Here is a 21,417-nt window from a genome sequence, read left to right as displayed (position 1 = left end):
TTACAAAATCGAACAACCACCGCAATTCCTATCTCGATTTATGATTCAGCTAATTGTTTGTAAACACTTTAACAACGCCGCGGTTGTGCGTAATTGTACGCGATAAGAAAGATAATGGCTCGCGGACGAGATTAAATCGGACTCCTCGATGTTACGTGCCCGCGGTTTACGAAATCCACTTCTTCAAACACTCCACCGTTTCGTATCGTAATGGCGCCTCTGGCGTCTTCGACTCGTTACTTGGACTCGTTACTTCGACTCGTCTCTTCGTCGTACGTTGATCGAGACTAATCACCCGGTATATCGAGTATACAGAGATTCAGAAACGAATCGAAATTCTCGAGAAGACACTTTCTTTACCAGAGATCCGATAATACGGTTAGAATCGGAAAACTTCGAAGCGCGTCGTTGAAAAAATGAAAGAAAAGGTAGAGAAACCACCGCGGGAAAGAATCGCTCGGGTAGCGTCGCTTTAACGTAACAGCGCGTTCCCTCGATAACGATAGTACAATGAGTAGCTAACGCGAGAACAAGAGACAATGCACGACGATTGTATTCTAACTGTTCTCACGTGATCAGGTCCGAACACGAGATATCGGCATGATAACGAGCACCCCGATAAAACGATCCCTGCAGAGGAGTCGATTGCAGATCGAAGAAATCGTACCTGAAATAGGAGACCGTAGCGCGTCGTTGTCGGACGAGAGGACGACCTCCTCGTCGTCGAGCATCGAGAAACTCGGCTCGAGCGATTCCCGTGACAGTTGGAAGACGACCTTGACCCGTAGCCAACTGATGTACGAGGAGATCACGCCGGAATCGAAGATGTGGGATCGTTTGAGACGGAGCCCACTTCAGGTGGAATCGATACCGCCGACCGTACCGAAACTGTCCCGTGACGCGAGAACCTATCGCGACGCGGCTACCAACACCCGGGACAGAACGAAGAACCTCGTCAGGAGTCGTTTCGTCGGCGAGGACATTGCACCCGTGCCGAAAACCGAGATCAGGAAACGATCGTACGGGACAGTGACCGGTTTGACCATGAAGGACGTTCTCACCAAGGAGGACGTAGCGATCATCGTGGACGACGCACTACGGATTTACAAGAGCACCTTGATCAAAGACACAGCCTCCAGGGGCACTCAGTGCACCCCGGAACCACCGAAAATCGTCGAGAAGAAGGACCAGCACACCCAAGCGGCCGAACCGTTCAAATTGAGAACGAACGCCGGTGTAACGGCCAAACCCAAGGTAACCGAAGTCGGGATACAAGTGAGAATCGGTCCCGGTACGAGAACCATCGCCGTCGGTCCCGATCCGTTGTCCAACCAACCGTTGTCCCTGCATTCGATGAACTCGAGGAGTCGTTCGTTCAATTACGGTGACAACGCGAACAGAAAGACCACCAAATCGGTAAGCGTTATGGTCGACGATCTCGTCAGGACCAACGTCAAGAGCACCGATACCTCTGGCCTGGCGCCCAAGAAGAGGGAGTTTGGTACTTCACCGGTGAAGAAGAAGTATCAAGACGTGTCTGTGGGCGAATCGGTGAAACCTCACATCTCGATCTCGTGCGCGGCGAATTACTGCGACAATTGCAAGGAGACCATCAAGAATCTAGCGAAGCAGATCGTGAACAACGCGGAGAACAACATGAATCATCAGAACACGAATCTCGTCTCGAGGATACCGAGGCCGTCCCATATACCGTTGAACAACGTGTTGGAGCACAGGAGGCAGTTCAAAAGGCAGGACACCTATACGAAAATACCGGCCGGTGGTGTGATAAGATACGACTCCGATAACAAGGACCACTATGACAACAGTAACCGGTTAGTAGTATTTCTTAATTGCGGTGTCGCGAAATATTTCCGTGTCGGCAAGTATCACCGAAGGTATCCGAGTGTCGTTGATGTTTGCATCCGGCTTTGTACATTTTAAACGAACTACGTTTCCCGTTGAGCATGTGTTCCGAGATTTCTAGAATTTATTAACGCCCGAAGGGAATTACACGACGGTATCGGTTATCGGAAAATAATTTTCATTGGTTGATACGAATATGAGAAAATATGGCGCGCGCCATCTATCTCGTCGGGGTGGAAAGTGAACGTTGGGGGTAGTTCGGTAAGATATTCGCTTCGATCAATGTATCACATGCTTAGCGACATTAAACGCACGCCGGGGGTGGGGGGGATTGTTGATTTTTTCGACTCCATGGTTGTCCGTTGGATGCGTCATAAGTGTTTTCAAGGTGCGCGTAAAGGTCAGATTGTAAATAACACCTCAGAGGTCAGTGACAGAGAAAGTGTCCTTAAAATTATTCCGAATTCGGTATGGTGAACGAGTAAACCGTGTATCCGATCTCGACAGATCGATGCTGCAGCAGCATCAACAACAACACGCTACCCGTTTAGTTAACGATACCGAACTCACCGAAATATCGTCGGCTCGTTTCGTTGAGAAAGGGTAATTGATTCCTCGAAACACCGTTTTTGTTCAATTGTTGCAAATGTGCGCGGGAATGGAGGATAAAAATAATAAGATTGTTAGTTACTCTCGTCGTTTCGAGAAACTATTCTTACGTATTTTTTCTGTTCCGTAGTATCCAACAACTGCACGGGGAAAAGGGGAAGGATGAGAAGTCAGAGGAAATATATAGCGCAAAAAAAGAGACGGACAACGAAGAGAAGCACGAGCTTCCAGAGTCTGCTTTGTTTCAGCCGATTCAAGAAAAACCTAGAAAGAAGGTCGAACCTTCCAAGGAGATGCAAGCCGCCATGAAAGTTCTAAACGATAGTCTTAAAAAATCACCCAGCAAGAATATTTCGCATCAGATGAAAAATGCTGTTAATATCATCCAACAAGAGTGGTTCAAAATCTCTAGCACAGTAAACGCCAATCCCTTAGAAGTAGAGGATTATCTAGATTGTTTCGAAGAATGTTCCAGTTCCTTGTTGCAGTACATTGTCAACATGACCGACTCGAGTGGGAACACCGCGATGCACTATGCCGTTTCGCATGGAAATTTTGACGTAGTATCCATACTTCTAGACTCTAAAGTTTGCGACATCAATAAAGCGAATGTGGCTGGGTACACGGCTGTGATGTTGGCGGCTCTTGCAGAAGTTAGAAATTCCACCCATGCTTCGGTGGCAAACAGGTTATTCCAACTTGCCGATGTTAATATTCGAGCGAAAGTGGTGAGCATTTCGTACGACAACGACGATTCTTTAAATTTCGTTACGTTAATTTTCGTAACGATCTATTTAAAATTTACATTTCTTTTCAGCATGGTCAGACTGCCTTGATGTTGGCAGTATCGCATGGTCGCAAAGACATGACTCAACTGCTCTTAGACGCTGGAGCGGCAGTTAACATTCAAGACGAAGATGGCAGTACAGCTTTAATGTGCGCTGCGGAACACGGACATACGGACATTGTACGATTGTTACTCGCGCACCCAGACTGTGATCCATCGATCGTCGATGTAGACGGTAGTTCCGCTTTAAAAATTGCGTTGGAAGCGGGTAATCGAGATATCGGCGTAGTACTTTATGCACACGAACGCGTAAATAGAGGAACAAGTCCCTACTCGTCGATGAGACGGAGTAGGAGAGGGTCCAAACCGACAACGCCTACTGGACCCTCTCCTTCAGCACCAGTAAGTCCGGCTCCATCCCGAAGAATTCATTCGTCAAACGTTTCCCTAAACTCTTCAAAATATTCTGCTAAATAATTTACAAACACCGGAAGACTCTCATAGGTATTTAACATGCTAGCAGATAGTTTGAATCATAATCGTATCATGACTAAGCAATAATACAATCGGCGTCCCGTGTTTCCTATATTTATTGCTAACGTGTTTTAGTATTTATCGTCGATTACAATATTTTAAGGTGTTAACTACTGGATAAATGATCAAGATCTTGCCTAACGATTTATTAGCCCCGGCACAAGCGTTTAATTTAAGATATCCATTTAACTGCTCAACTTTGTATACAATTATTCGAGAGAAGTTTGAAGGTGTCGTTTTGTAAAGTTAGTGCATAGAAAGGATTCGTACGAAACGCTTTGTTTCATGATGTAGGATGAGAGAAGGGATTTGTATAAACTATGAAACTTCTTTCTAGGTGCTATCAAAGTGAAAATGAACCCTTCTTCATTGTTGATAGATTTTATATAATGTCATGAATATGAAACTTCTATGATCATACAGACACATTCAAAATTTGATTCTTAACTCTAGAAACTGTGTGAAAGTACAAAAAATTTCATATATAGGAAAAAAGTCACAGTGCAAGAATCAAGTAATGTCTTCCAACATCCTGTGACATTGAACATTCCAAAGTGAATCATTAACAATCCGAATTTCTTATCGCAGAAATTTTTACTTACATTTACATTAATGTATTCGAATTTCAGGCCTAATTTCCATTAAACCCTGGGGATCAAACTGTCAGTAGAATAATTGTGTACTGATATATATATATATATATATATATATATATAGAAAGACATAATACAATACGTGTAATAATTACATGGTGCACAAACGCGAGGTTCGCAATTCTCGCAATTAATGTTGAATTTATATACGAGGAACATTCTTAGAACTTATCGATCGTCGTTCGATGTTGAAGTAGAAATGTTATAGACGTGAAAGTATAAATATAGTATCTGTGAATTATGATACAAAATATTGAAGGGCATACGAGGGAAAGTGACTAAGTTTAATACTTGTTGAAATTTTTTCAGGGTACAGTTTATACATAATAGAGCACAGAAATGTAATTCTTTTTCATTCCTCGTTTATGCGTATCACCTTCGTATTAGGAATTGGAATATGTAAGAAGAGTTTTAACGTTGAACGTTTTCTTATAGGGTTGTGAATATCTAGAAATAATGAGCGTATTTAAGTTCAACATCAAAGATTTAGGTTAACGGACATCGTTGTAATGAGTATTCCTATCGTTAAGATTCTATATTAATGTTAAGTGGCGATTATATATCAAAGGTAGCACTGAATCAAGTAATAGAATCGTAGGGATCTAGGAAGTAGAGGACTACTTTTCATTGTTTGTGCCTTTATATTTAACATATTGTAACTGATAATAAACTCGAGGAGAAACAACCGAAAATGATTGTATTATATTATAATCTACGAAGAATCGATGTAAAAAAATATAATTCGCAACTAAAATTTTAACCTCCTTATGTAAAGTCTTTAGTCTGTGATCAATTCTATTTACAAGTTGCTGATATAAATATCTTTAAAAATTCAATGTCTACACGGTAACACGGATTTGTGCCGCGTGAGAGAAAAATGATCAAGTCTCAAAATTGAATGAAATTACTTAAGTTTTATAATTGTTTGTCAATTCAATGAACCATTACTTATTAAACACGCATCGTTTCATTTTAATACGATTATATGTGTATGTAGATACATTTACGTCGTTTAAATAAAATTTTACTCTTTGGATCGATTACCCATTATAAAGTTAAAATAACTTTGAGTCGCTGGCAGTTCTTATTTCGTAGCATTCATATATCGGAATTAATTTTTAAAACAATCGCGCATACTTAATAAATAGTAGATTAATCCTTTGATTAGGATAATCGATTTGCAAAAAAATGGATGGTATTGCCATCTCTCGATAAACAACTTAAACTATTCTTAAAACTGCATTCAAATAGTTCCCATTCCCTCCACAAGATGAAGCTACCAATTTTTGTGCATCGACACTACGAGTACCTACTGATATATTCTATTTTTTTCTATATATAAACAGTTTTACATTATATTAAGCATAATATACATTTCCAGAAACTTGTAACCTTTCAAATATAAATTTAAACTAATTCGACAATTTTCTTAATAAAGAATAAACAAAGCTGTAAGAAGAATGCTAACGCCATCTATGGTAAAATGCTCAAGTTAGAAAAGTATAGTTCTAGTTCATCACCGCTAGATCATATTTTAATACTCCTTAGACATTTTGAAAGAAGGTTGACCATCCTGACTAGACATCATAACGTAACGTGACGTATACTAATCTTCGTGTCTATTCGATTGCTTCATTGACAGTTCTTTTTGCACGGTTTGTTGTTATATGTTTTGATATAATCTATATACATACAAATAAATTGTTCTATAATAAATTATATCAATGATTTACAAAATATTGTAGGTAGTATGTTTTATTTTTGAGTTTATTTTAAGTTTTCTCAAATCTTACAAAATTGTTGAACCGTATTGCAGAGTTACATTAAAGTAAAAAAAATATAATATGAATATTTTAGAGAAGTCAACATTAACAGATAAAATGTTAATTATACACTAATTTGCACTATAAAATGCTAATGCTTTTTTATACTTCTAATGTATAATTCGATTATCATTTTGGTTATAGAAGTGTCTAAATCAACCATCAAAATTGAGAATAAAATGCGTAGGTCACATTCAAGTAAGTTAACCAATGTAAAAGTATTACTTTCACGTAAATAGATTATAGTTCTCTTAGTCCAATATACATTTGGTTTTTATAACAGGTTATGCCTATGAACCAGTACCCACAACATCGAGTCACAATGGTTTGGAAGATGAAAATGAAAGAATGACAGATCATTTACAAGATAAAATTCATGCTCTAAAGTCATTGTCAATAGACATTGGAAATGAAGTACAATATCAGGAAAAAATGCTTCGTGGAATGGTAAATAATCTGTATTATTTATGAACATTTAGAAAATCTATTTATTATAAATATGCAATATGTAATATGCAAATATATATAATAAACATTTTTATTGCTACAGGATGAAGATTTTGAAAGAACAAGCGGTTCATTAACAGGATCTGTTGCACGTGTTTTACGTTTATCCAAAGGAAGTCATGCATATTACATTATATATTTATTTGTATTCTCTATAGTTGTTTTTTTTGTATTATGGATAGCTATGAAATTTTTTTAACTAACATGCTATGAAATCATAAAGACTTGAGAGGGAGAATTCATTCCTAAATTATTTTACTATGCATATACATAAATAATTTTTAATCATGGCGTACAATATTTGTGTATAAAAGTCAACAATATTTTAAAATAATTTATATAAGTTGTACAGTTAACATTTTTGTTGAGTTTTATATATAAAAATATCTATATGTATGTAAATTAATATAACTGTAAAAATTCTCTAAAAACGTATATTCTATACACAGAAGAAGCATACAAAATTAGTATTTTGTATGCATAATGACATATATATGTATATAAATATATTTTAATTAATGTAAATAAAAGTTATTCCATATATTCGTCTTTCTTGTCATCATGATATTTAAAAGTTGGCGGTATTAAGTACAAATGTATAATAACCTAACATACCAAGTGACATCAAGTTCACGTGTGAAATGCTAGCACTGACTAGCACATGTTACGAAAAAAAAACATTTTGAATATCGACTAGAATACGAAAAGTTCTAAAATGAAGGTCAAAAGTTTGAGAATAAATCCTTTCAGTCAAGTACAAAAAGAAAGTAACGAAGATGGTCCAAGTACATCAGAAAATAAAACACCAGAGGTTAGTTTGCCTTCTGACAGCAACTTTAACCATATAAAATGTAAGGCAGTGCGGCATCAAAAATGTCAAAAATTACTGAAAGAGAAAATAAAGGCCAAGAAAGCAGCTAAAAAACAGAGAATTCAAGAAGGTGTTCCAAAACAAGTGCCGCACACTATTGAAAGTTTGAGGGAGAAAGATGAAACTATCATTACTGGTGATCTTGATGACGAAGAAAATCAAGAACTTAAAGTTGACTTTGAACATGATGAATTTGCTTCTTATTATAGACATGATTATGAACCTAAAGTCTTGATTACTTATTGTGACAATCCAACAAGAAAGACAAGAATTTTCGGTAGAGAATTAACAAGAATAGTACCAAATTCTCTGTCATTGTACAGAAATCGATCTGGAATAAAGAAAATAGTCAGAAGTGCAACTGCCAGAAATTTTACTGATATTATTGTCATTAATGAAGATCGGTGTAAACCTAGTATCCTTTCTATACATTTATAATAATTAAATCCATTTGATGAATGTAAATGCACTAATTATTTACAAGTACAATTTTCCTTATCAAATTTTTCAGATGGTATGTTGGTCATTCATTTACCTGATGGTCCAACAGCATATTTTAAACTTAGTAATGTTAAAATAACACCAGAATTAAAACGTAGTCATAAAGAGATTACAGAACATAGACCAGAAGTTATTTTAAATAATTTTACTACTCGCTTGGGTTTTACAATTGGTAGAATGTTAGGTGCATTGTTTCACTATCAACCTGAATTTAAAGGCAGAAGGGCTGTAACATTTCACAATCAAAGAGATTATATATTCTTCAGGCATCATAGGTAACATTTAGAGTTTATTTAATTAACTAATTAAATGAAAACATTGTAACATAAACAACATTGCAGATACCAATTTGATCTTAAAAAGGGTAAGGTTAGACTGAGAGAATTAGGACCTAGGTTTACTTTAAAATTGAAATATTTGCAACATGGAACATTTGATACTAAATATGGAGAATACGAATGGCTTATTCAGGGACGAAGACATGAGATGGAAACTAGTAGAAGAAAGTTCTTCTTGTGAACTTTATTTACTGTAAACATTTCTACGAATTGTTACTTGATTTGTCATTTTAAGTAAATAATAAAGTATTTATAAGAAATATAAAAATTTATTTTTATTTAACTCTTATGAAATATTAATTTGTAATAAAAATATTGAAATTAGTCTAGAATATAAATTAACAATATTTAAAAGCCTCCATTCAATTATTTTTACACTTTGTGTGCTTCATAGCTTTAGGTTTAAATTGTTCATAAGGTGTATCTGTTCTTTTTAAGACATAGACTGCAGCTTGAAGACCACCTATATTTACTCCTAACATTTTTGTTATTCGATACAAGTCTCCTGCTGTTTGTAAAGCCTTAAAAAGAATCAAGGTTTTTATTGTAATTTTGAATAAGAATATTGATTTCAAAATTTTGATAACATACCATGTTACAGCTACGTCTGTCATAAGTGAGTAAGACACTTCGACCTGTTGAGGGTTTTAGAATTCGTCCCAATTCTAGTAAAAATTGTTTATAAAGTATTCTATTGTCTGTCATTCGTCCACTTCTTCTTCCAAATGGCTATAAGAATTTTTTTTATAGATTAAATAAAATAAAACAATAAAATGTAAGAAAATACAACATTTAATTACCATATCAGTAACAACAATATCAATGTATGAATCTTTTAGTGGTAATTGTGATACACTCCAATGTATCAAATCAATTTTACATCCACTGGCAGAGGCATCGATATTAGACTTTGTCCTAACTACAGCTTTTGGATGATTGTCACCACCAATAATAAAAGATTGAGAATAAACTAAAGCTGCCTAAAATGTTTAGTGTTAACATTTGTTATCCCTTTAATATACTTGTAAACTCACAAATACATTATGTCAGAATTTCTAATACAACCTCTATTGGAATAGAACCACCACCACACATTGGATCAATTATTATATCTCCTGGATTAGGTTCAGCTAATCGTAATAAATTATAACATACAGTCGCTCTAAGAGTAGTTGGTCCAAAGCACATGATATTTCTACGATGCTTAGATTCATGTGTAACACGTAAATGTGTTATCAATTCATCTATTAACAATGTAATATACATGCATTTGTTGCAAAGAAACAATACGTAGTGTAGTTATATTTTACTTACTGTCAATTAATTTACAAACTATTTCTAAGTAATACGCAGATAAATTTACAAGCCAGAGATATTTATCTTGTAATTCTCCTCCAATAGTTCTAGCAATCTCAGCTGATTCGAATGTATGTTTACCAGTCCTCTCGCATGTTACTCTATACTTTAAAATTTCATCTTCTTTAGCATCTGATGGATCTTGACCTCTTTTTCTGCCCTTACACGTTATTGACTCAGTAAGTGTGTTTAAAAATTGACGGTCTTTTTCTGCTGCATTATATTCTTCTGTAGTTGGATACAATTTACCTTGGAAACCAGTGATATGTTTCCAAGCATTCAGAGACTTTTCTAATTTCATTTTATTATGCACAGCATCTTTGAACAGCTCTAGATCAGCTTCTTTATTAGTTTTAGTGAATTCAAATTTTCTTACATCAGCAACAATAAATATATTGTCTATTGATCTCATCTCTTGTACCTAAAATTACAAATCTAGTAAAACAAAGTGAACTTACTTTTGACTTAATATACATTCTGTTACATTATTCTTCCATGCAAATATTGCTATATTTATGTATTTCAAATTATTATAAACAAACAGTGAAACACATTGTAGTACTTGTGCAAATTGAGTCCAGTCTACATTAAAATAGACTTTTCCGCGTTCCTTAACAATCTTAACATTTTTATTTAATTTTTCTTTACATTCATCTACAGCTTGCCACTCGAAACCTAGAATTGGATTTTTGTAGAGGTTACTTTAAAGATCCACGTGCTGACATTTAATTAAGCTAGTTTTTATATACCTGTATCCACAGTCGTTGCTATTGTAAGAACATTATCGTTGGCTAACGATTCATTAAAAAGTTTTTGTAAATCCGATTCATTGTCTACATTCATTTCGAAATGTTGTACTTTGCAACTAAATTATTTTAAACGCTATGAACACGTGATTACACACGTGACTAATGTCAAACTACCTCCACGTGTCTGGATGACACATGCGAAAACTATTTAATAACGAGTTGGTAATGTTAAATGTATATAAAATTTCTTAATTATTGAATTCTCGTATTACTTGTGTTATTTCTATTATTCGTTATTTTAATTTTATGCAAAATTTATAGATAAAACAACGTAACTAAATGTTATTCGCAAACTGATTGAAACTATTTATATATTAGAACGTACAGAAGATCCGAGAGTGCGAAAAGATGCACGCCGGTTCAATTCCCGAGTGAAAGGCAGCAAAAATCGCGCGATCGCAGAGTCGGTTTTTGTGCAAAATAAAGAACACCTCCTTGAGACTCATAGTCTCCTGATACAAAATGTCAATTTTGTTGAACAGTTTACAAAGTATCTAACTTTTGCGTAATATAACAACAAACGGTTATCAAATATATTGCACAAAATAGAAAAGGAGGTGGTACGTGTACAACGAATGTCGTATAATATTTTCGACGATCATAACGATGTAACGAAAATGGTCATGAAATACAACAGTGCCATCATGTTATGATTAATCAAGCCACCGTCGACTGGAAGAGCGTTCGCTGATAAAAGCGTTCCCTCGCGTTCTAATTTAATTCATTACCCAAATTAATTATAGTTAAAAGCGTAACCGTAATATAAAATAAATTTAGCGCAGTTAATTCTAAAGTATTTCTCTCCATTGTCAATTACAGTACATAGCTTTTTAATTCTTTGTTAAAATTAAATATATTTGCACAAACAAATACCGACAATTTAAATAAATGCTCAATAATAACAGAACAATTCCTTAAAATGTGATACGTTTTATCTGTTTATTCAAACAATATACAAAATAATTAAAAACAATTTAAAAATCTAGACAACGCGTTCCACATTTGAAGATATCCCAGCACAATTGCTTTTATCAATATTTATCTTCTATTCGACTTCAAAGTGTCGATAGCAGAACGATTCCTTATCGATGAACAGAAGAATTTAAATATTCGACTTTATCGGACTTACTTTCGAAAACGATTAAATTATTATCCGTATTGAATTATTAAGCGACCTACGATTTCGTTATAAAATGTTTCCTTTGGAAATTCAATTTCTGAACGATTCATGAATATGCACGAAGAATACGACTTGACGTTTGCAGTTTTCCTTGATTTAATTAATTTATGTGGTATGGATATGCCGCGAAAATGTTTCCGCGTTTTACGCGCGATTGTATTAACGTAACATCAAATTCGAGAGGTTGACCCTTACAATGTAAACAACGACGTAACCTCAAAATGCGAAATCCATTGTAAATTGAATAGCGAAGGGGATAAGGTTAACTGCATTCCACGTATTAGTCATGGTATTGCAGTTTACACGTAGAACTTAATTAAGAAACTCTTAATGATATCGTAAATAAAATTGTGGAACTAGTTCTCGGCTAAGCTTTGTTTAATTTTGATTACATGAACGTACACACGCGTTAACGAATACTATAGTATTTCATACGATAGTTCATTAGTCCTTTATTGCACTTATCACATACATTTTCATTTTTGTCCTAAGATTTTGAATTTTATGTATATTTTTTTCTATTAAAAAATCCAAAAATCGAACAGACAAAATATACCATTAAAATGATAATGTAATAGTTAATTCATTATTTAGTGTCATTTTTCCGATTTTTTGCAAGATGAAAAGATAGTAACCATAGTATACAACTGTAATTACTTCATCATCTTTCATTCACTTGACTATTTGTTCCTGATTGAAACGTATTTTTTATTTCATTTACTATCCGGTCGATCGTATCACCTCTGTACGTCCGATAAACCAAATATCGCGTCTAATTGGAAGGTATCCGTAACTCTATAATCCCATACGTTCGTTCGGACCCGGTCTCTAATACGATTATGAAGTTTCAGAGGGAAAAGAGCAGTATGACACTCCTCATTCTGTTGATTGAGTTTCCACGTGAAATACCATTTTTCTGAAGTTCAAATGTTATTTGAGTTACCAGTTTTTATCCGGTTCGTGTATACGAGACATTTTAAAGGAAAAATTTTAGTCACTCGTCATACAAAGCATCAAACGAAAGAAGTTTCTATCAACGAAATTCTCCTAAAAATGACAGTATTTAATATCTTTTATTTAACGTAGAGTCGTTAACTTTTTAAATTACAAGAATCGGAAATTCGAAGGAGTACTAACATAAAACAGTCTGTTTTACTCAGTCGTTTACACGATGTATTGGATTCTTGTAATTCACAGATGGCGTTGAAAACATTATTCTTAATATTACGAGTCTTTGAAAGAAAACCGGAGATGGCAGCCCTGATCGGAGAACGAAGATAGAAGATCAGGACCAATGTAAGTATGAATATGTATACATAAAGCTTCTATACCCTTTAAGGTTAGTCATCATTATTTCAGTATGTACTGTCAAAAATTGAAATCGATAAGTTCGTTAAATTTCGAGAAATCTCATCGTTCAGTTAGATGAACACGATTTCAAAGGAAACGCGCTCGGGGCAATCCACCGCGTTCTAGAAAATATTCGACAAATCATTTTTTCGACTTTCGAGCTAAAATCGTAAAAACATATTTTTGAAGGGTTAAATTTTTCAGGAGCGCGAAGAAGAGACGTACGATTCTGTTAAACGTGCGCTGTGATTTCCTGTTTAATGTACATCCGGCCTGCGCGGGAAAACTAGTCGATCTGGGACGTACGCAGGTAAATATGTAATTTCCTGTTATTCATAGAGAATCGTCTGATATTCTGGATTAGATCGATCATTAGGTGGTTGCTGGCCAGGGGGAGGCTCCATCGCGGAAGGTGGAAAACTCGCGGAGGCGTCTGCATCCCACCTCGGGTCATTTTAGGTCGAAAGTTCGCCGGGCCATGCGTCTCTATACATAGAAGCGATTCACCCCCTCTCCCGATCATCCACCCTTTCTCTCTTTCTCGCGTATCCTGTCTCGTAGACTGACAGCTGAAGCCAGGAGTGGCTGAAATATTCATCGGCACAAGGCGAACGAGGCGCGACCGAACGTCGATCTGTCAACTCGCTTTGACTATATAAATATGGACCGTTGAGGCGAGCTCCTGTGCGGGAACCGTGGATTTATAACCGCAAAGAAAAAAAATGTTTTCAACATCTCGGAACGACGCGAGCCAGAGCAATTTATTGAAAGCCTTTAACGTAATTGTGGGATAGGAGGAAGTCTCTGCGCAAATCCCGTTCGAATCGGGATATAAACGCGACTTTAGAAGATCGTTTTCAATTTCTTTAATTGGTTTTTCTCTCAATAGAAATTTCCTTTTTTTTTTTTCTTTTTTACATTTATAAAATATTCCGCTTTTACGAGTAACATCGATCGAAGTTCAAGCTTCGCTTTCAAGCATTATCGTCATTGTCACTTATTAAGCGTTTTAAAGTAAAAAAGTATTTTCAATCGTTATCGACATCAATAGTGTAATTGATACCATTAATCTTCATCGACCTACTTGCGCCTCGTTCGAGCTCCTATTATTACTATCGCGTATTTTACCAAGTAGGAATACAATTTTTTTTCATAAATTCTCACAAAACACGTCACAAGTACTTTAGACGGGATAGAGTCTATCGTGATACGTTTCTTATGTTTCAGAATATGTCGCTCAAAGTATTATCAAGGGATTACGTTTCCAGGAATATCGGGGAACGGCGGGGCTATCAGGAGTTTCGAGAAATTTAAAGAGACCGAGAATCTGCAGCGTGGAAAACGTAATGGCACGTTGTAGGTATTTAACGAAATTTTACAATATTAATATCCACGAATAGAAACGAGCGACGTGAAATTGTACGACAATTGCGTTACGTTTATCGAATTTCATTTACGCTCGAATTCTTGGTATTATTGTATCACATTTTTATATATTTATTTACGTACAGATCTCCCCAATGTATTCACCGGTTTGACGCCGCTACACCGTAAGTTCAGACAGCTGTACGAGAATCTTCGGAGCAATCTATCCGCCATCTACATCCATCTGCGTCTCTACCTAATCCTTCACGTTTATGATAACTCGCGAAGGAAAATGAATTCACGGGTATCCGTGGCTGCAAGATCCTCGAGTGCATACAATGTGTGTATGGGATGTCGATGACGTCGTGCATGGACGACAAACACGATGGCAGAAGAGGGATGGTCGGCTAACTAGACGGCGAATTAAGCCAGCACTCCGAAATGCTTTTAAAATTTAAATAATGCATCGTTGCCTGACCCGTCTCGCGCCACCGGAATTTCTCATCGTCTCTCCTCGTCCGTGTTTCCACCTGTCGACCCTCGTTGCCTCGACTTTTTGACAGTTTTTGAGAAACGCCGGCCGTCGGTACCTGTTACCATCGACGCCGGCCAAACGTCACGGCGCTCGTCGTCTAGAGGCGCAAGACCGACGATCCTGGCGGAAACTTCTCGCGGATTCCTGCTCGATGCCACTCATAAAATATCGCGCTCGCCTGGCAGATATAAAAACCGGATTTCCAGCCGGGCCATTTCCGGTAATTAACGTTGAATCTTTTATGAACTATCGTTCTCTGTTTCTTCGCGCGTCGATCGCGTCCGTTTCGTTGGCGTGAAATCTGATAAACGATACGGGTGGCAGTGATGTAACCCAATGGTAATTATTAATAGATCTGTAAAAATATCGCCGATATTGGGGTTCCAATCGTGGAACAAGGGCACGAATAGTGAAAAGATAATAGAGATTCTTGTAAGGTGAGAATGTTCGGGATCATTGACGATGGTGATAAGTTTGGACAGAGGCGATGGAAATAAAAATGTTGAAGGGAATTGGTAAAAATTATGAAAATAGAAACGTTGCGAGAACTGTGAACGGAACTCGGAAATAGAGTGCGAGTAGATGCGCTGAGAGGATACGACGAAATTGTACAGATGCCGGACGGTAAATATGTTGATGGTTATCGGTGGTGAAGAAATAGAAATATTGAACGAACATGGGATATATTCTAGGATAACGTTAATATTATTACAGATAAAACAGGCATATCGAAATGGCACCGCAGTAACAGTGTTTTTAACCGTTGCGGAGATATTAAAAATAGTCCCGAGATATCGGATGCAAGAGGGATCGAAAATGGTTAATTTAATTAAACTTCAATTAGAGGGGTCATATACTATACATAAGAGAGATATCCAAGCGATACGCAGACGATTCTATATATTATTAAAATAGTCTATTTTGTGAATATATATTATACAAAATTCGGAATTTCAATTTACGAACAACGATAGTTCACGTGTACTATTATTGTATTATTTGTAGATAGAAGTCTAGTTGGGTCAACGAAGAGAGCCGGACTGCATCGAGGAAATATTTCGTATTTCGTGGCACGCGAAGCCCAGATTCCCGGGACAAGGTTTTACAAGAGAAAATTAATAATAATTTTCCATACGTAAAAACCTCTATTAAAAAGTAATTGATCTTCTTTATTGCACGAGAAAAAAGTATAGTGTTCTGTACAATTATCAACAATACCATAATAATTTTAGGCTTAAAATAAACAAGGCTGTAAATGTTGAAGGCAAGTCGGCACACGAGATAAATGATTGTTTATTATCAGAAATACGGTTATCGAGGAGGAGTACAATTACACGTAAGTATCGAACAACAATTAGTCCTCCCCGATTGCAGAGAAGTCAAGTGCGCAATTATAATTTCAAAGGAATAATTTAATCCGATTGAAGACGTCAGGAGGGACTGGTCGAGTATCGCCAATAAAATTCAATAAACTGCAGCATCGTGAAAGGTGGCTCGCCCTTCTGTGGATTTTATTTAAACGCAACTCTGGAGCAGAAGCATCCACTGCGAGCAATTTGTTTTCGATTTAAATGCTTGAAGATTTAATCGATACATCACAGAAATCTGTTTAATTATAAATCGACATAGTATGGTTCAATGGCTTTTCAAAACGGGACGTTACGATCAAAATACAATCGGAGGATGTCTCTGTTCCTATTGGAATACAATGTTTCTAAAAGCAAAGGTAAAAATATTCTCGCACAGGAATAATAACAACGGTAGTAATAGTAACATTAATAGTATTGATAACAGTAACAGTAGTAGTACAAATAGTACCAATAACAATAGTTATACTAAGAGTACTTTTTACAATAATAAATTACAATATCATTTCCAATAATAATATTAGTAGTTCAGTATTTACTATTTTACAATTTCGTGTCGAAACACTAGCAGCAGTAACAGTAACGTTACAGTACTGACCTCGCAATTATCATACAATGTTATAATTCTAACTATAAATCACGTTCCTAGCTACAACATTTCCATCGTTATACGCTTTAATAAAACACTGCTGCTTTTGTTCTTCGATAATTTACAACTGTTGGGCACGATCTGGAATCGAGTCTGTCCCGAGTAACAGGTGCTTTCAGCGGGTACAGTTGAGGCTCTGCCCTTTCGTGATTATGATTATTGCCCGAAAGCCAGTATCTCAATCAAGGCTTTCTGAGCAACAATCAAAAGCATAAAGAGCGTTTCCGACGGATTTCCGGGTGGCGAGAAATTCCTCCGCGAGCTGAAACACAGAAAATTACAATTACTTTTTAAATTAACATTCCGCTAACGGTGCACGAGGTTTTATAATGACTTATTGAGACGTTGGAAAATATTTAAAATTACACCGGAATCCAGCGTGGACGGTGTAACGAAAGCAATTTTATTTTAATGGGAGTTCCATACGAAGAAGGCAAGGAAAGAATCGCAGACGCTCGAGTTGGAGGAGATCGGAACTACCTTGCGCGCTCGTCAATCTTCTTGGAAACATGATTGAGATGAATGGCTCGCCGGAGCTATCGGATCATAATTTTATTACATCGTGGATATCGGACATATGTTGTTGCCCGAATGACTGACGGTAAGAGTTTACTCACGCACGGTGCGAAAAGTGCAAATATTCGATCGAGATGTTAAAATGATCTACATTTAATTCAAAAAATTGTTCCTTCGATCGAGTGCTATTTTACTTACGGTGTTATTTCAATTTCAAATCCAGGTAGTTCTCAACCGTCGAGCACAATGCGGTACCAATGCGATACAACGAAGATTGTAAACCCGAAACTTCGACTACCCGGTGAAAACAAGAGCGAGTACCGCGAAGATTTCTTCCTTACCGACGGTGTTGCTACGTTTCAAATCGTACGGCGCGAATTTCAATTCCGCGCTCGAAAGCGATAAAACGCTGTGAAAATTCTCTACAATGTTACAACTCGACGAGAAGTCTCCAAGGTCGAAATGTAAACCGATTCCGATGTATACTCCGATAAAAAAAAGGAATCCACTTCTCGCAACCTGGATATCTAATCCGTGAGTCAATTTACGCCAGTTGTAAGCCACGAAATCTACTATCGTCTACTATCGGGATTTTTAAACCTATTCCTCCGTTGTGACTCGTTTCTCAAACGAAAGAAAAAAAAAAGAAAAGAAAAGAAAAACAAAGATACGAACGATCGCTATCACCACTATCTACCACCCACGTACAGTTGCATCTACCACTACTGTATCTACGGTTATCTGCTACTGTCTACAGCCTCTTCGTGCAATCTCTCCTCGAACGATACAAAGCGTTACCAATCTACGCAGACGATAAACAAGAGAACAAAGGAAAGGAAATCAACTCCGTTCGCTACGAAACAAACGAAACACGTTGCTCGGTAACCGCACGTCACGAAGCGATGCTAGCGAGTTCGAAGTAGACGTTTTACCAAGAAGGTCCAGCCAAGCAAGAACGCCCTTCGTGACTGAGAGAACCGGAAGCGGAAGCGTAGGACCACGACCGCCGACGGCCCGGAGTCGAATGACGTAACCTCGAAGCCGACGGAAGGGTTGCAGGTGCAAAAGGGGTAGGGGTTGCACGTAGGCCACGGTGGTGGGGGATTGTTCCGCTTCTGCGCACTCGGGATCACCGCGCGGGTTGAGGAAGGGGGCAGGCGAACTGGGAGGGTAGGTGGGGGCGGTTGTTCGAAATCGCGATGAGCCGTCCGATGCTCGACGTCCATTAGATATTCTCGATCTTTGTAATTTGACAATTAGCCGACGGCAGAGGTGGAGCACTGTCAGTCAAACCGTTGATGCAACGATGGGGTCGATGCACCGGTGGATGATTTATTTTATTAATTAGGCGACAGCGTCACTTCCGTGGATACCTGCCAGCCCGAGCCAGACTGAATTCCGGCATCCTTGCGGCTCATGGATACGTTAGAAGCCCTGATTCTATTATCCTGTATGCGCTTCCGTCGAGCTTTCGTATTCCCCAACGCCGTTAAACGTGTCCTTTTTTTTTCAGGGATGTAATTATACTCGAAAAGCCCGCCGTGGATGGTACGTTGGATCGAATTAATTTTGCGACGTTCCCTAAGAAGAAATTCATTTTACATAATCGCGGTCTCTTTGAGGATCTGGTTCCGGATGTTCGGTTCCATGAATGAAAATATGACAGTCGGAGTAATTGGAAGTATTCGAAGCGATTTCGAAGAGCGATCGAACTATCGGGGAACGAAAGAATCGATCCGGTTGGGAAACACAGGATCCTCGTCGTGGAATGGTATCGAGTATTTTGCAAATACGGTTGCAATTTTTCAGCAACGGCGGATATTTGGAGAAGCGAATAAATATTGGCGGAGTTGGTATTGATTAAAAAGTCCCGCGTATACGTCACCGAACAGGAAAAACATCCCCGAGTAATCGGGAACGTGAAATAAAGGGCGCGGGATGCCAATAAACGTATGCGTTCTCCTTGACGATGATTATACGCCAATTAGAAGCGATACGATCGGAGGTGTTGTCTCAATTAGGATTGCAGATCGCGTTGCGGCGATCGTTATTCTCGATTATCGGGAAGAGGGTATACACGGTTTCCAGGAGACGGTGCTAATAAGAATGCAACCGGCACCTGAGTTGCATAACTCAGTTTCGTAATTAGACCGACGGGAAAGAGAGATTCGTTTGCATTATGGAGAGTCTTCGAAGCGCGCGTCGTCAATGAAATTAAGCTCATTACCCGGGTACCCGAATTAGAATTTTAAGCCGATTCGGTGAAGAGATTAAGTCGCTTTCAAGTATTCTTGAAAAGCTATCGCTTTTCCTCCACCGTCTTCTAATTCTCGTGAAGCACGTCGACGATCTATCCTCCGTCAAAAGCACAAAATACGCGAGATCAAAGCGCACCAGATGCGATCGAGAGACACGAAAAGAAGATCAAGAAGATAGCTCCTTTGTTTTTCGGCGATATCCTCGATGGTATCGTCGGCACCGGGCACGGAGAAGATGCAACCGAGTGCAACATTGGATATTACGGAAGATTACACGTTTCCTGTGGTACACGCAATAAGAAAATTATTGCAAGTCGAAGTTTTGTGCCCGTGGATTCTCTTCCTCGAAAGAGAAATCGCGAAATTGCGAAACGATTACGAAACACGGTCGCAGGGAAGATTGGCAAAATATTTTCCTAAATACAGATCCAAGCGAATTATTCAGACGGAGAATAATGTTCTTTGGTACTTATCGAGCATCAGAATGTTACTACGTTGAACAATCTCGATAAATTCCCAAAAATGCTTACGAAACATCAAAATTTAGCTACATATTAAATTATTCGGAAAGTCATTTCGTTTTCCAAAATAGAGAATATATAATTTAACAAAACGTCTATACGCTCCAAAAAAATCGTGTTTCATTTACACCAGAAAAAAAAACGAAACGACTTTCCGAACAACCCAGTATATATAAACTTTCAAACTTGTTGGACTCTCTCGATAAATCCTCAAAAAAAAAAATACAGTATCGGTACTCATCGAGCACATTTCTTCAAATTTTCTAACATATCGAGTAATCTCAACAAATCGTCCAAAAGTTCCCAGCCTCTTATTTTTAACCATCCGGTAGAACGGGACGCGGATTGGTCGTTGTTGCGCCATTGTTCTCCAAATTGACGACGCAGGTATACAAGTCGCGCGCCTCAGCCCCGTGTATATACGACTTATTAAAATGAAACATCGGCCTGTTGGCCGGGGTACCCGATAAAATTATTGCAGATGTACCCCTCGGTGCGGTCGTGTCACGTTGTCCTCGTTCGAACGGGAACATGTAAATCCTCGCGGCACCCATGACACGCCGCGTCGTTACAGTATTGTTCTAGGAAGAACGAGAAGGAAGACGCCAGAGGAGAAGTGCATTGCCCCACGATCCATGGCCAACGGTCGGTCCAGGATCGTTCCGAGAGAATCGGCTCAGGGCTGAGCACGGTTAGAGGCTCGATTCCGACACAAGGTCACCCGACATGGAGCATGAGTAATCCAGCCAGCGTGGTCAACGACATGTTATGCAACGCGGCTGTAATAATCCTTTGGTGTCGATTCTCCGCGTCTCTCTTCCTTTCTCTTCGAGTGGACTGGCTGGGATATCCTGTGTTGCGTGGATACGAAGATCGTTTTGTTGGTCAGGATACTCGGGAACGGTTCGAGGAATACCGAACCTGGAAACGCGTATCGGGTTTTCTCGTTGGAAAACCAACGAACGTTCCGCGAAATAACCCGTGGAAGAAGTTTCGAATGGAACGAAATCGCTTGGTAACAA

The 21,417-nt window shown here is 37.9% G+C and overlaps 4 protein-coding genes and 1 long non-coding RNA gene across 9 annotated transcripts in view; 4 read left to right on the top strand and 1 right to left on the bottom strand.

The window, feature by feature from the left end:
* Window positions 1–5,209, top strand: part of Kank (KN motif and ankyrin repeat domain-containing protein 2 kank) — an 83,124-nt gene extending 77,915 nt beyond the window's left edge. For both annotated transcript variants that reach the window (XM_076320886.1, XM_076320887.1), the window contains 3 exons: window positions 580–1,835; window positions 2,606–3,203; window positions 3,293–5,209. In XM_076320886.1, the coding sequence (XP_076177001.1) occupies window positions 580–1,835; window positions 2,606–3,203; window positions 3,293–3,739 (2,301 nt within the window). In that variant the 3' untranslated portion in view covers window positions 3,740–5,209. The remainder of the gene's footprint in view (window positions 1–579; window positions 1,836–2,605; window positions 3,204–3,292) is intronic.
* Window positions 5,210–5,907: 698 nt separating this feature from the next.
* Window positions 5,908–7,320, top strand: Bet1 (blocked early in transport 1). 4 transcript variants are annotated; one of them, XM_076320891.1, is made up of 4 exons: window positions 5,908–5,927; window positions 6,417–6,470; window positions 6,556–6,719; window positions 6,823–7,320. In XM_076320891.1, exons 2-4 carry the CDS (start codon window positions 6,452–6,454, stop codon window positions 6,976–6,978), a joined length of 339 nt encoding a protein of 112 aa, XP_076177006.1. In that variant the 5' UTR covers window positions 5,908–5,927; window positions 6,417–6,451; the 3' UTR covers window positions 6,979–7,320. The 4 variants fall into 4 exon arrangements, with proteins under 4 accessions (XP_076177006.1, XP_076177003.1, XP_076177005.1 ...); XM_076320888.1 differs by lacking the exon at window positions 5,908–5,927 and adding an exon at window positions 6,001–6,104; XM_076320890.1 differs by lacking the exon at window positions 5,908–5,927 and adding an exon at window positions 6,121–6,190.
* Window positions 7,321–7,414: 94 nt separating this feature from the next.
* Window positions 7,415–8,751, top strand: LOC143151079 (putative ribosome production factor 1). Its single transcript, XM_076319861.1, has 3 exons — window positions 7,415–8,065; window positions 8,162–8,426; window positions 8,493–8,751. Exons 1-3 carry the CDS (start codon window positions 7,495–7,497, stop codon window positions 8,668–8,670), a joined length of 1,014 nt encoding a protein of 337 aa, XP_076175976.1. The 5' UTR covers window positions 7,415–7,494; the 3' UTR covers window positions 8,671–8,751.
* LOC143151078 (tRNA (guanine(6)-N(2))-methyltransferase THUMP3) lies at window positions 8,731–10,706 on the bottom strand. The gene is made up of 7 exons (XM_076319860.1): window positions 10,595–10,706; window positions 10,408–10,520; window positions 9,804–10,266; window positions 9,555–9,733; window positions 9,290–9,469; window positions 9,081–9,218; window positions 8,731–9,010 (listed from the first exon to the last, which is right to left on the bottom strand). Exons 1-7 carry the CDS (start codon window positions 10,686–10,688, stop codon window positions 8,852–8,854), a joined length of 1,326 nt encoding a protein of 441 aa, XP_076175975.1. The 5' UTR covers window positions 10,689–10,706; the 3' UTR covers window positions 8,731–8,851.
* A 5,000-nt stretch (window positions 10,707–15,706) lies between these two features.
* On the top strand, window positions 15,707–16,211 carry LOC143151496 (uncharacterized). The gene is made up of 2 exons (XR_012993351.1): window positions 15,707–15,903; window positions 16,090–16,211. It is a non-coding gene; the product is annotated as an uncharacterized LOC143151496 (long non-coding RNA).
* The last annotated feature ends 5,206 nt before the right edge of the window (window positions 16,212–21,417 follow it).

The sequence above is a fragment of the Ptiloglossa arizonensis genome, chromosome 9 (genome assembly GCF_051014685.1).
Source record: "Ptiloglossa arizonensis isolate GNS036 chromosome 9, iyPtiAriz1_principal, whole genome shotgun sequence".
Taxonomy (NCBI): Eukaryota; Metazoa; Arthropoda; class Insecta; order Hymenoptera; family Colletidae; genus Ptiloglossa; species Ptiloglossa arizonensis.
The sequence above is the reverse complement of the archived record's forward strand: the minus strand, read 5'-3'. Positions and strand labels throughout refer to the sequence as shown.